This window comes from Dendrobium catenatum, unplaced genomic scaffold, assembly GCF_001605985.2.
Source record: "Dendrobium catenatum unplaced genomic scaffold, ASM160598v2 original_scaffold_144855, whole genome shotgun sequence".
Taxonomy (NCBI): Eukaryota; Viridiplantae; Streptophyta; class Magnoliopsida; order Asparagales; family Orchidaceae; genus Dendrobium; species Dendrobium catenatum.
Genome location: NW_021463285.1, coordinates 450,482 through 463,642, shown reverse-complemented (window position 1 = coordinate 463,642; position 13,161 = coordinate 450,482). Strand labels below are relative to the sequence as shown.

The window sequence follows — 13,161 nt, the reverse complement described above, 5'->3', positions numbered from 1 at the left end:
ATAACCGTTTACCTGCAGTGCCATTTGGCGGCGAAACCGCCGGTTAGAGGACACGTACCACGTCCTTACTAGCAGGAGATTGTTTGAGAATGGATCCTAGTGATATTTTTACTAGGCATTTGGCTCTTTGTGAGCTGAAGTAAATTTTAATTTGTCCGCCTCGACAAACTGTTGCGGAGGGTAAATGGATTACGCTTTTAGTCTTTGATGGTTTGATTTCAAATATAAAATATCTTGGAATTTTAAGATTTTGAGTGGCATTTTTGGAGTTTTAGAATTTGAATGGACTTTTGGAAGACATTTGAAAGTATTTGTGAACCCCTCCGGTTGAGATTTGCATTCAACACGGCCATCATCGGGGTGTACTTGGGGTCATTTCCATTTGATTGAACCTTGTCGACTCGACCAAGCGGTTGATCGAGGATCAGATTTCTTGTAGGCTTTGTGCCCTTTTGTTCATGAATTTTCTTTGTTGAAAGCCTTGAAGGCCAAATATGAATGTACAAAATAAATATTCTGGTCAACTTTCATGACCGCATATTTATCCGATATCTCGAACCCTATCTACTCTTATTTATCCACTTAGGAGGATCTGGTTTCATAGGCTTTACGCCTTTGTTTGTGATTTTTCTTGATTGTAAGCCTTGAAGGCCTAATATGAATGTATTGAAACAAATACATCGATCCCCACAACCATGTATTTGTTTGAAGGTTTAAACCCTGTCGACTTCTATTGATCCGTATAGAAGGATCGGGTTCGAACTAGAATTCATTTATCGACCCGCGCAACATCCCTAGGCGTCGCGTGTGTACCAATAACACGCTCACCAGGGCCCATGCTGGTGATTTTTATATTGATTTAGATATACCCCATTGTGTACCTATATGTATACAAACTATAGTGCATGTGCAGGGGTACTTTGAAATATTTGTAGTTGTGTAGGTAACAGCTATTTGAGTGCGCACAACTTTTCATTTGAGGGCTTGTACACGCCTTCTGTCCGCTAGCACGAGTATTGCGGATCCGATGGCGTTGGATTTTGATGTTGACTCCCCTTTCTCAATCATCGGGGAGAGATCTTTCTGGACTTTGGAGTCAATGACTGCTGGTTTGGGGGAACTCCTTTTAGGATCTTCAGTGTAGCAGATTTGTTATTTCCGGTATTTGTGGGTACCAGAGCTGTTTTCTTCTTAAATATAGAACTAAGAAGAGACTTTGGAACACCAGGAAGTTTGGTTCTAATTTGTAAGTCCTTCCTTTCTGATTTTGCCAGGGAGTGTACCTTTTGTACATCGAGTCGCCCTTGTACCCGAAAAGTTTGAAGATCTTGATCACCGATGTCGTAGGTGATATCAATACTTGTGCCCACAGTGGTTCGTTGTACCTACGATATACCCACTATTGTTATCCACAAGTGACTTGTATATATTTGCGGAGACCCGTTGTATCCACTACGAGCTCCTGGAACTGTTCGTAGGAGACCCATTGTTGCCTACATCATGCCCACCTGTCACCAATCTCAGGTGGTTTTGTTAATTGTACTTGTTTACAGGGGACGGTCTTTCATTGTTGGTCTCCAGTATTGTCATCTCAATCAATAGACACATGCAGGCATTGTCTTAGGATTTCATGCATTGAGGTCTTATAACGTGTTTTGTGACACTTTTGACCGTACGAGTGCTCTTGTAATTTGAATTTCCTCGTGTATGATCCGAGTTTTGTTCTTTGCATATGTTTGAGTCCGAGTTAAGTCTCATTTAAACTCGGGTTCATCGAGTCTACCACTCCCACTTGATGTTGTATAGCACGAATTAAAGAACGGATTTAAGTTCTTTGATCGGATCAAGTGCAATTCTTATCTGGATTCCTTGTTCCCCTCTTGATTTCTGACTCCATTCAAGCTCAAGTTTTGGTTCAATTCGAGTACTCGTTCAAGTTCAAATTGATTGTCCAGGATCCTCTGAAGTTCTTTGCAAGTTCATTTTCTTGTTCAAATGATTTGAATTTTTTATCTCAATTTTGATTTTATTTCATTTGGGTTTGATCTTTAGAAACCATTTAGATTTTGTTCTGAATTAGGTCCACAAGTCCACTGTTCATCGTACAGGTCCTCTGTTCATTTAGTTCAAGTTCTGTGCACTTCTGTTCAAGTGCAGGTCTTTTGTATTGTTGCTCAAGAAGGGTCTTCAAATTATTCAAGTCTTTGTACATTTCAATGAAAATTTTGGCAGCACCCCGACATATCCCCCGTTTGGGGGAAAATAGGGGAGCTGGGCCTTCCCACCACGCTACTAGAGCGTGTATGGCAGGTGTCCTTAGACATCGCGGCCGTAGGAATTTCATCCCACCACGCTACAAGAGCGTGTATGGGGCCTTCAGTAGTACCCGTACAAGAACAGCAGTGACTCTCCCCACCACGCTACAAGAGCATGTATAGGGCTCACCCACCTCGCCGTATGCTTCGCACCGGGCTCCCTCCTACCGTGCTACAAGAGCGCGTATAGGTGGTTCTCCGGTCCGCCGCAAACGTCGAAAATGGGATTTTAGGCGATTACCCACCTCGTCGTAGGCTTCGCATCGGGCTCCCTCCTACCGTGTTACAAGAGCGCGTATAGGTGGTTCTCCGGTCCACCGCAAACGACGAGAATGAGGAATCTGAGTTTTAGGAATTATACCTTACATAGCAGTGTCATTGGCGGTGTCGGTGTCGAGGTCGAGGACCGTCCCCACCACGCTACAAGAGTATAATTAATTAATAATAGTTAATTGTAATTAAAAATAAATATTAATTATAATGAATTAAAATTAACTTTAATTAAAATAAATTATAATTAATTGTAATTAATTATAATTATTTAATTAAAATTAACTGTAATTAATTATAATCATTATAATAAATTAAAATGATTATAATTAAATTAATTAAAATTAATCTATTCTAAGCCATTAATCCCCCTCTCCTTCTCTGTTTAGAGGATTTACAGGATTTGGCTGAAGTAGCGCGTGAAGGGTAGAAAGTTACCTTCACTGTCAGCGTGCTCCCGTCGTTACTCCCGATTAAATATCATAACTTCCGATCTCACAGGCAGGTAAAGTCGTCGGATGAGCGAAGTCGACCGGCGATGAAGGACTGAAGAAGCACGCCAAAGGTAGGAAGTTAACTTCACAACAGCGAGCTCCTGCGATTGCTTCCGATCAAAATCTGTAACTTCTGATCCAACTGGAAGGTCGTCAAAGGAGCGGAGTCGAACAACACGAATGGAACCGGAGAAGCAATGTGAGGGGAGGAAAATAGCTTCACAGCCGCGAGCTTTCGTTGTTGCTTCCGATCCGACCGAAGGCAAAGTCGTCGAGGCGAGTCGAACAGCACGGAGGAGCGGGGCCGGGTCAGCCACGAAGGACGTCGAAGGAGCGAAGCCGAGCGACCACAAGGAGCCTGAGCGAGCTCCGTTGTTGGTTTTGATCAATTTGTCGTAACTCCCGAACTGGAAGGGAAATTCGTCTAACGAACAAAGTCAGACAGCATCGACGGAGCCGAGGAAGTATTGTGAAAGGGAGAGAGTTATCTTCACAGTTGTTAGCTCCCGTTGTTGCTTCCGTAAAAAATGTTGTAACTTCCGATCTCACAGAGAAAGGAATGTCGTCGAACGAGCGTAGTCGGCAGCGTCGAGAGGGAGAGAGCGATTGTGAGGGAAATCGAGAGAGAGCAAGAGATCGAGAGCGCGGTTCTCTCGTTTCTTCGATACTTAACGCGACAGAGGCGATCGTGGGATTAATGTCGAAGACGTGCGAACGACGTGTAGCCGACTTCCTGGACATGCGGCTCTCAGGTACGAAATATTATTTTATTTTTTTTATCCGATACGGGTCAACAAAAAATTAGCCAGCCCGTGGAAACTACGAACTTCGATAATGGTGCACGGTCTAGGCCAATCACGAACGGCAGCTACTTTGCGGGGATCCATGCTAAGACCTTGTGCAGATATTATAAAGCCCAAGAAATGCACTGTTGACATAGCAATTTCACATTTCTCCTTCTTTAAATATAGCTTGTGTCCTCTTAACAACTTAAAAACTTCAGCTAAATGTTTCCAATGGACCTCTGGTGATGAGCTAAAATCAAAATATCATCGAAGTATACAGCACATCACTTACCAAGCAACAGTTTTAAAACCTCATTCATCGGGCGCATAAATGCGGAAGGTGCGTTACATAAATCAAACGGCATTACCTTCCACTTAAATAGACTGTCTCTAGTTTTGAAAGCGGTCTTCCACTCATCACCCGACATAATTCGTATATGGTGATAACCGCTTCAAAGATCTAATTTAGAAAACACAGTAGCACCGGTCAAATGATCAAGCATATCTTCTAGTCTCGGGACCGAGAAGCGGTATTTAATGGTGATTTTATTAATTGACCTGCTGTTGATACAAATTCAGCAAGAACCATCCTTTTTCGGCACCAACAAAGCGAGTACAACACATGGACTTAAACTGGGCTGAATCATTTGTCTTCGAATTAGCTCATCAACAATCTGCTGCATGGCTTTATGTTCGGTTGGACTCATTTTATAATGCGGCAAATTAGGTAAAGTGGCATCTGGAACCAAATCAATTTGGTGTTATATTGTCCTTAACGGTGGCAGCTCTTGTGGAAGCTCAATTGGAGCTATATCTTCAAAATATGCTAACAATTGTTGTAGTGCCTTTGGGCACATAGAAGCCTGAAGCATAGAATTCTCCTCAGCTAAAAACACAACCAATATAGCCTTGACTTCACGCCCAGACTGCATAATGGAATTTCCATTAGCAATATTCAAAGATGGCCGAGTCTCATGAGCTGGTGAAGGTGTGCTGTGAGAATTGGGGAGCAGCCGCAATTTTCTATTCTTCAATTCAAAGGAATAGGAGTTTGTACGCCCATCATATAAAAAACCAGTGTCAAACTGCCAAGGATGTCCAAGGATGATGAGACAAACATCCATGTCAATAATGTCACAAAGCACTTCACAAGTGTAATGTTTCCCAATGGAAAAAATAACTCTACAAATCTCATATACAAGGACTTCCATAGCCCGCTTCACCCAGCTAATCTTATAAGGATTTTGGATTTTTCGTAGTCTTTAATTTCAATGTATTAACAGCCAATTGAGAAATGATATTTTATGTGCACCCGCTATCAATCAAAATATCACACACATTGCCACTGATCGTGCATTTTGTACTGAAGATGGCGTTTCTTTACGAAGGCGAAGTCTGATGCGGAGCTAATAATATTGTTTTCTAAAATTCACATCACTGGCTCACCGTCATCACCTTCAAGCTCTTCATAATCATCTTCAACATCTCCTTCAACGGCAGCTTGATGGGTTTCTGATTCACCTTTTAACAGTTATACTTGTTGACGATTAAGACACTTGTTGGATTTGTGACCGGGCTGAAAACATCATAAGCATTTTAAAGTAGTCGATATGGTATAGGGATTTTCCTTGATTGGAGCATGTCTTGTTGGTTGATCTGTTATCGGTGACCTATGGAGCTGGTCCCGCCGGGGCGCTATTTTTGTACACTGGTTTTGCATTGGCATTGGTATGACTTTGGCCATCAGTTATGGGTGAATCAGAAAAGTGTCGCTTACTGTTAAATGTATGGTCGATTCAACTGCATCTTGGCCTCAAGGCAAAATTCACAGCCTGGGACAAGGACAAAATGGAATTCAACTCCAAGTTATCTTGGATGTCATCCTTCAAATAGCCAATGTAGAGAGCAACAATCTAATTGTTAGACTCATTGAGATTGTTGCGGGCGCTGAGACGATAGAATTCTTTAGTGTAGGCGCTAACACTTCGGTTGCCCTAGTTGCAATGTTGGTAGTGCATATATAGTAATTGCTCAAAAATAGTGGGTAAGAAATGACTACAAAGGAGTTGCTTCATCTGAGCCCAATTCGTGACAGGACCCTTCCCTTCTCTATATCTCGTTTGTAGAACTTGTTGTCACCAAGCGCTTGCTCCGCCTTTCAATTTGCATGCCACATATTTCACTTGCTTATCAACATGGATATCCATATATTCAAAGAAAGTCTCGACGGATCGTTCCAAATCAAGATAATCTTCGATGTGCAAGCAGCCTTCAAAAAATTGAATATCCATTTTCACTTGGTCCTCACCTTGCTATCTATGTAGTACCCCGATTCTTCTTGGTCTCTCCACAGGCATGTCTTCCTCATCGACAGAATCCGACATGTAAACATGCTGATGGAATTCAGCTTCCACATCTGACAAAGTGATTTCAGGGCCTTCTACACGATTTTTTGGATGGGATCTGCTCATCGGACGTTCTCTCGGACGCCCCTGCCGATGGTCTGGAGATGTCCCCGATTCGTCGTTTGGTTCCCAGAGCCTAACTTGAGGCTTTGTATTTCAAGATGCATCTATGTGGTAAATCGGCGGAAATCTGTCTTGAGCTCATCCAATTGTTTGAGTATTCTGGATTGTGTCACCCACATTGCGTCCTTGCCCTAATCATTAGTTAAAATTGCATAAATAAGGTAGTGGTTGTGTAACTAAGCCATGTGGGTAATAGAGTGTGCTTGCGGGAAGGGTTAAGCTAATGTGAACCCACATCAGCAGCACTCCGCTTCTCTGTCGTTTTCCAGCAAACTATGCAACAACAGGTCGCTTGGGTGCACATCGAAGGGCACCAAGTACGGGAAAAAAATTTTCAGGTGCAAAACACCAGAACCTAAGCAAGGGGAGGATGATCCCCCATAACCCCCTAGCGAGCTCAACAGACTGAATTGAGATCCAAGACAACAGTACAACCCAATTGATCAACTCAATCAAATATCACACAGAACTAACAACATGAGGAACTTTTCAATCATTTACATAAAATTGCAGCTACTACTACGAACAAAAGAAGTTTTAATTATGTTTCTCATAAATATATCACAATAAGATGCTAGTAGATGTCATTATGTCCGGAAGATGCCACTATGTACGAATAAGGACAATGATTTACCACATTACAAATTAAAAAAAGGCCAATGAAAAAAAAGATCGCAGGTAATGCTTCTAGATTAAACTAAGAAACTTGTTTTAGAAAATTGTAAATCATATTCAAAAGCGTGGAACTTTAAAAGTTAACCCACCTCCATAAAGTATTGATGACATATGTAAAACATAGACCAAGTCATGAGTAGACATTATTCTGAAAAAATAAGTAAAACACAAGCACGTAAATACATCATCGTTTAATGTTTCCAGACAAAAAATATTGAGAAAATTAAGAAACGGGTGAACATAATTAAAAAAAAAAACTATTTACCAGCCAACTTAAAATCTCTGAATCCTTGCCAATACCCATAAAATGATCCCTGATAAATTCAAATTGGTGCACATGAGCAATTGTTCTTGGAACTGCACAGGTTAGAGCAGACATGTCAGAAAGAAATTCTTCAATAAAAAGCATTCCAGGCAATAATCCCCATTTTGACTGCAAGAAGATAATTTCCTCGTACCACTTCCCGAGTCGTTCTTTTTAATTGAATCCTCCCAATGCTTCCATTCTCGTATCTAAATAATGATAAGGATAAAAAAAATGTAAAACAAATCAGAATCCGCATAATGAAGGCTCCCAAAAATAAAATTAAAAGACAGTTGGCTAGCAAATTTACCTTTAGCCCGGCTAAGACCATAGTAAGCACCGAATAAACCACATGTGTGATTGCCAGAACAAAAATAAAGATGTGTAGCTGGTGCAATGCCTCAACCGATAACAGTGGAACTTCATACTGAAAAATTAATAACGCCAATAAGCACTGGTGTAAATTTATCACATCGTATTTTAAATACTTATATAATTACCCAATAAATTATTATTTAGGATATGCATTTAGATGGTGGCACCAATAAAAACTATAGTAATAAGCCTGTTGAACATTTTTTCCATATAACTGAAATAAAGGAAATATAGAAACAATTTGGCAGGAAAAGGCAGCCCAACCATTAGTTCTTTCTGCGAATTTGAAAATCATAAAATAATTGAAGAGAATCAAATGTACCGCAAATCCAGTACTAAGGAGTGATCCCTCCTCTAATTTGAACATTTCAACCCCAAAGAATTGTATAAGTCAAAGTAAAAGGATCAAAATAAAACAAATTTGCGATTGCAGGCCACAGCAACCAAAGAGCTAAGATACAAAAAAGAATACTGTTTAAAGGATAATTGATTAATTATATATTATGCAAATCTAAAAATAGAGCTATGATTTGACCCAAATTTTGTGCCAAAAATCTAAGCGAGAGTTCAATGTACTTTCTAAACTAAACTCTGAGCACGATAATCCATTCCTCAACCAATTTAAACAATTCATCAAACTTTTATTCCTTCATACTAAACCCTGCACATCAAGAGTCGCAACAAGCCATTGAAAAAAACAAAAAAATACCGGATATTGGACAAAAGTGGTCCGAAGAAAAATAATAAGAGGTCAAATTAAAGAAACATGGTTTAGAATAACAATGGGACCTTAGCATCGCAGTAAGACTCTCGGGAAGAGAGAAGACGACGCTTCCCACCGGTAGGGCGGACCAAGTCAGCAGAAGAATCTTCTTTGCAGGGGAGCAAGTGGCCCGTCCATTCCTTGGAGATGCAGATCTTCACAATCGTACCCTGGAAAACCGTCAATAGCAGCGATATGAAGCCCAGCAGCATCAGCTCTGCGCCGAAAACCAAACTCACAGATCATTCCCCATCAGCCATCACAAACCCATTAAAAGATGTTCCTAGTTCTTTTCTATTATCAAATGAGCGGCGAATAAAGTAAAGCAAACCTTCTTTCACTTTTTGAAGGGCCTCAAATAGTGATTTCTGGCTCTTCCTCCTCAGAAACTGCAAGATGATGAGAAAATGAGAGGTAGATAAAAAAAACAAACGAAGAGATAGATATAGAGGGAGAGAAAGAAAGAAAGATCACCTTGCCGAGGTAATGGAGTAGACGCTCGACGATGAGGGAAATGAAAACGATAATAGAGCAAACCACCGCGACGATCCATGTCGGAGTGAACTCCAGCTTTATTGCGCCTTCGGCTTCTCCCTCCTCCATTAGCCACCCTCAACCCCAAACCTTCTCTCCTTCTCCCCTTCTCTCCTTCTCTCCTTCTCTCCTTCTCTCTCGTCCAATGTGATGCGATTCAGAAGCACAAAAAAGTTCAATGGGAGTATGGAGTGAGAGATCGCATGGAGAGAAGAAGAGTAGAAGTAAGCCAATAACTGTTAGCACCGAAAGTATATATATTAGGAACAAAAATAGCTTGTGAAAATAAAATATTTTTAATACTTAAAAATATATATTTGTTTATATATATATTATTCATTATAAAAATTTCTAAAAAATTTATGAAAATCAGCAGGAAAAAAATAGTAAATAAAAGTATGATTTTTATATGAAAAATAAAATACTAAAAAGTTCTCCTAAACAAACCTTATTATACTATTTTATTTTTCTTTTTATCTCTCTCTCCAATAAAGCTGTATAGGTCAACATTCATTTTATTATTATTATTATTATTTTGAGAGGGAGTAATAATGAATTTTGTAAGTTATGGAAGTTTTCAAAGCACATGAGCTTGTCTTTATATAATTGAGGGGTATATTAAATATTAATATTAGGATAATATCGTCCATTCTAAATAGAATCACATTGTGTGAACTAAGAACAACTAATGACATAAGAATTTGTGCAGAGGATTATGTCTCCATATGTGAGTAACGAGTTAGTTAATAAAAGTTTTGAAATATTGCACAAGTTTTTCAATTAACTTTTTATATTAAATTTATTTTTTTTTAGAATTAATTGATATAATGATTATAATCTAGATATATTGTGTCCTGCAGTATTCGTAACGGTGGAGAAAAATAAAGTTTAGCGTCTTAGCGTTGTATGAAGATTCAGCATGCATGCAGATAAAGAGAGAGGGTGCGTCATTCACTAGAGGCACCAAGATTTTTACGTGGAAAACCCCTGAAAAAAAGAAGAAAACTACGGGGGTCTAGCCCAGTATGAATGAATCCACTATCATTATAGCAGATTACAAATGAGGCCCTTCATAGGGAGAAGATCTTGGCTTGATGTCACAAATGTACATCATATAAAGCGCATTACATGGTGGGATTTACAATAATCAACATAGATGTGTTTGCTTGGTCAGAAGGACCGTAGTCGATGAGTGATGTAAGTTACAAGGATCGTAGTCGGCGGGCGACGAAGATCGGTAGGGCCGTTGTCTAACAACGGAGGTCAGAAGGAAGGCGCTGGGTAGAATTATGGCGACTAGCGGAGGTCCAACATTGGGTAGGAGTCTGACGTTAGTCGAAGGCCGAGGAGAACTCCGGCGTTAGATGGTATTTGGGCTAAACTCCATAGTCATTTGGAGATCGGATAGAATTCTGACATCATTTGGAGATCGAGCAGAACTCCGGCGTCACTTGAAAGTCAACCGGAACTTCGGCGTCACCTGAAAGTCTGGCAGAATTCCGGCGTCACTTGAAAGTCAGGCGAAACTCCGGCGTCACTTGGAACTCAAGCGGAACTCTGGCATCACATGGAAGTCGGGCAGAATTCCAACTTCAATTGTGCAGATTTCCAGCGTCCCGTGGAAGTCAGGTAGAATTCCGGTGTCACTTGAAAGTCGGACAGAATTCCGGCGGCGGCGAGGAGTTTCTTCCCTCCTACTCTCTCTTCTTCTACTTGCTTGGGTCACCTCCCAAGAGAAATGATGGTCAATTTATAGTTTTCTGGAGTGGCATGGTCCGTAAATAGGTGGGAGATCAGGGGCAAATGTGGAGTGGTTCGATGGATGGGCAATATTGAATCCCTTGATCGTGTATCGTTCGTCAGACATTTGAAGGCCTCAATGATGTCGGAATTTGGCGATCTTGGGCTCGTTGGATTCATATCGTTGAGCCGCTCTATTCAACTATAAGCACGTCAAGTTGGAAACCACTTGATAACTCAAATTATGGTTTGAACTTTCCAATAGCGCGTCGGATCCTTGATTTGGACTCATTTGGGCTCATATTGAGTAGAATTTAGTGTCGTTGGGTTTGTATTTCCAAGACGCTCAGTTTGACTATAAGTTTGCTGAAATCAAAATTCAGGTGATCCTGGATTGAGTTTTGAAGTTTCTGGCTTGATTTTGCCTCTAGATTCGTGCCTTATCAAGATAATTTTTGATGATATATCAATATATAACATTTTTATCACATATAAGATATTTAATTCTAAGATAAGGAAGTGTACTTTAATTTTAGTTCTTTCATCTAAATATAGGATTTTTCAAATATATAAGAGATTTTATGAAAAATTAAAGACTTTCTTTAATGTAAAAATATTTTATTTAGATATAAGGTGTTTTACCTAAGTCTTAGATAATGTAATGCTCGGGAGTCATGAAAGGAAGAAATTGAGATTATGAGAGCTTGCAAATATTACATAAAGATATAGCAGATAAGTGAGAGCAGAAGAAGGCGATATAATGAACAAAAAGCTCTAGAATGTAAAGCCATATCAACATCTATTTTTTCAGTGTTATTGTTAGACATTAAGCTAATATGATTTTAGAATTGGAGTTGTGGTGAGGGTGTGCCAGCAATGATGGACAGAGGTGGTTGGTGGAGGTGAATGGCAAGACAATGGTGTGTGGCATGTGGATGTTGGCTAACTGCTGATGATTGTGATCGAAGGCCAGCGATGGCGGGATGCGGTAGGGGTGACCTGCGGTGGACGACCATCAGTGCTGGTTGGCGGGTGACGATGGAGTGGTCGATGGCTGCCAACGGTAGGGTTGATCATGATTGCTGAGGCGGTGTTAGTCAGCAACAGTTGGTGTTGGTCAAGGCGGCATGCTGTGACATGGGTTGGTCGGGGAGCTGCCAACTGTGGCATGCGATGGTCAGCAATGGTAGATGGTTGTCGACTACCGACAACAATTACAATAAATTTTAAGTGAATTTAGAGCTTGCTTAAATCAAAAGAAATTTAAATACATAAAAAATAAAATAATAATGATTTTAAATACATCAAAAATTTATATTATATTTATTTTATATAAAATTAAATATTAATAATTTTAAAATTCATGCATTTAAAATGTTTGATACTTCAAGCCTTCATTTGCTGGCAAGTGGCCGAATGAGAAATAAAAGCACGAAAATATAGTTGGCCGGACGGGAAGTATTTAATAAAAGGAATATAAAAGAGTGCCGGCATGTGCAGATTGTGGGGTGGGCCGCGCTATTTTATGGAGCCTCCATACTGCTTTCAGCACATTTAAGTCTTCATGGGACTATCTTTTACGGCTCAGATTTGACTAGATCATGGGACTGTCTTTTACGGCCCAGATTTGGCTAGATTGACTAAGGTTTTATTTGGGATGGTTTTATTCCTGCTTTTTAAACTAGCTTTTAAATTTATTTTAAAAAGTTGTTTTAAGAAGCGGTAAGAAAGTCGTCCCAAATGAAGCCTAAGCCATAAATGAGCTTACTTTATGAGAATTGTTTATTGTTGAGTAGTCATCGAGACAATTTAATGATTTTAAACTGATTAAAACTATGAAAGTGTACATAGAGCTTTGCCCGACGACCTTTAGACCAGCGTCATTCGATCACTATCATCGAAACATTGTTTTCTAACCATAATCGTTGGAACATCACCGCTCGTCCATCGCCATTAGATCACTGTCATCCACTGATGTTCAAATATCACTATTAAACCAATTTTATATGACCACTGTCATTTGAACCAACATTAGATCACCGTCGCCTAACTATATACTCCGGCTGATGTCTCCAACAATAGTTCACTAAAAGTCATAGTCCAACGATATTCCATCTACCATTGCCCAACCACAATCATCCAATCACGATCACCCAATTATGATCATTGAATTATCATCATCACATTAGATCCTCTAACCACCATCGTTTGACTATGATCCTTCGACCACTATCGATCGTTGTCACCAACATCAACATCGACTAATTTCATCACCTACAATCACCAACAACTTTGACACATGTGATTACTTATAAGGTTGTTAAGTGATATTGTCATAAAGGCCTCACATTAGAATGTTCTTCCAACTTTTATAATGA

General features: G+C 39.8%; 1 protein-coding gene across 1 annotated transcript in view; it reads right to left on the bottom strand.

Annotated features, from left to right (window-relative positions):
- The window catches only part of LOC110113224 (MLO-like protein 1), a 27,580-nt gene extending 18,421 nt beyond the window's left edge, over positions 1–9,159 (bottom strand). The window contains exons 1-6 of the mRNA XM_020845694.2: positions 8,984–9,159; positions 8,841–8,898; positions 8,536–8,726; positions 7,682–7,798; positions 7,526–7,580; positions 7,333–7,424 (exon numbers count right to left, since the gene is read on the bottom strand). Of these exons, the coding sequence (XP_020701353.2) occupies positions 7,333–7,424; positions 7,526–7,580; positions 7,682–7,798; positions 8,536–8,726; positions 8,841–8,898; positions 8,984–9,112 (642 nt within the window). The 5' untranslated portion in view covers positions 9,113–9,159. The remainder of the gene's footprint in view (positions 1–7,332; positions 7,425–7,525; positions 7,581–7,681; positions 7,799–8,535; positions 8,727–8,840; positions 8,899–8,983) is intronic.
- Positions 9,160–13,161: the final 4,002 nt, after the last annotated feature.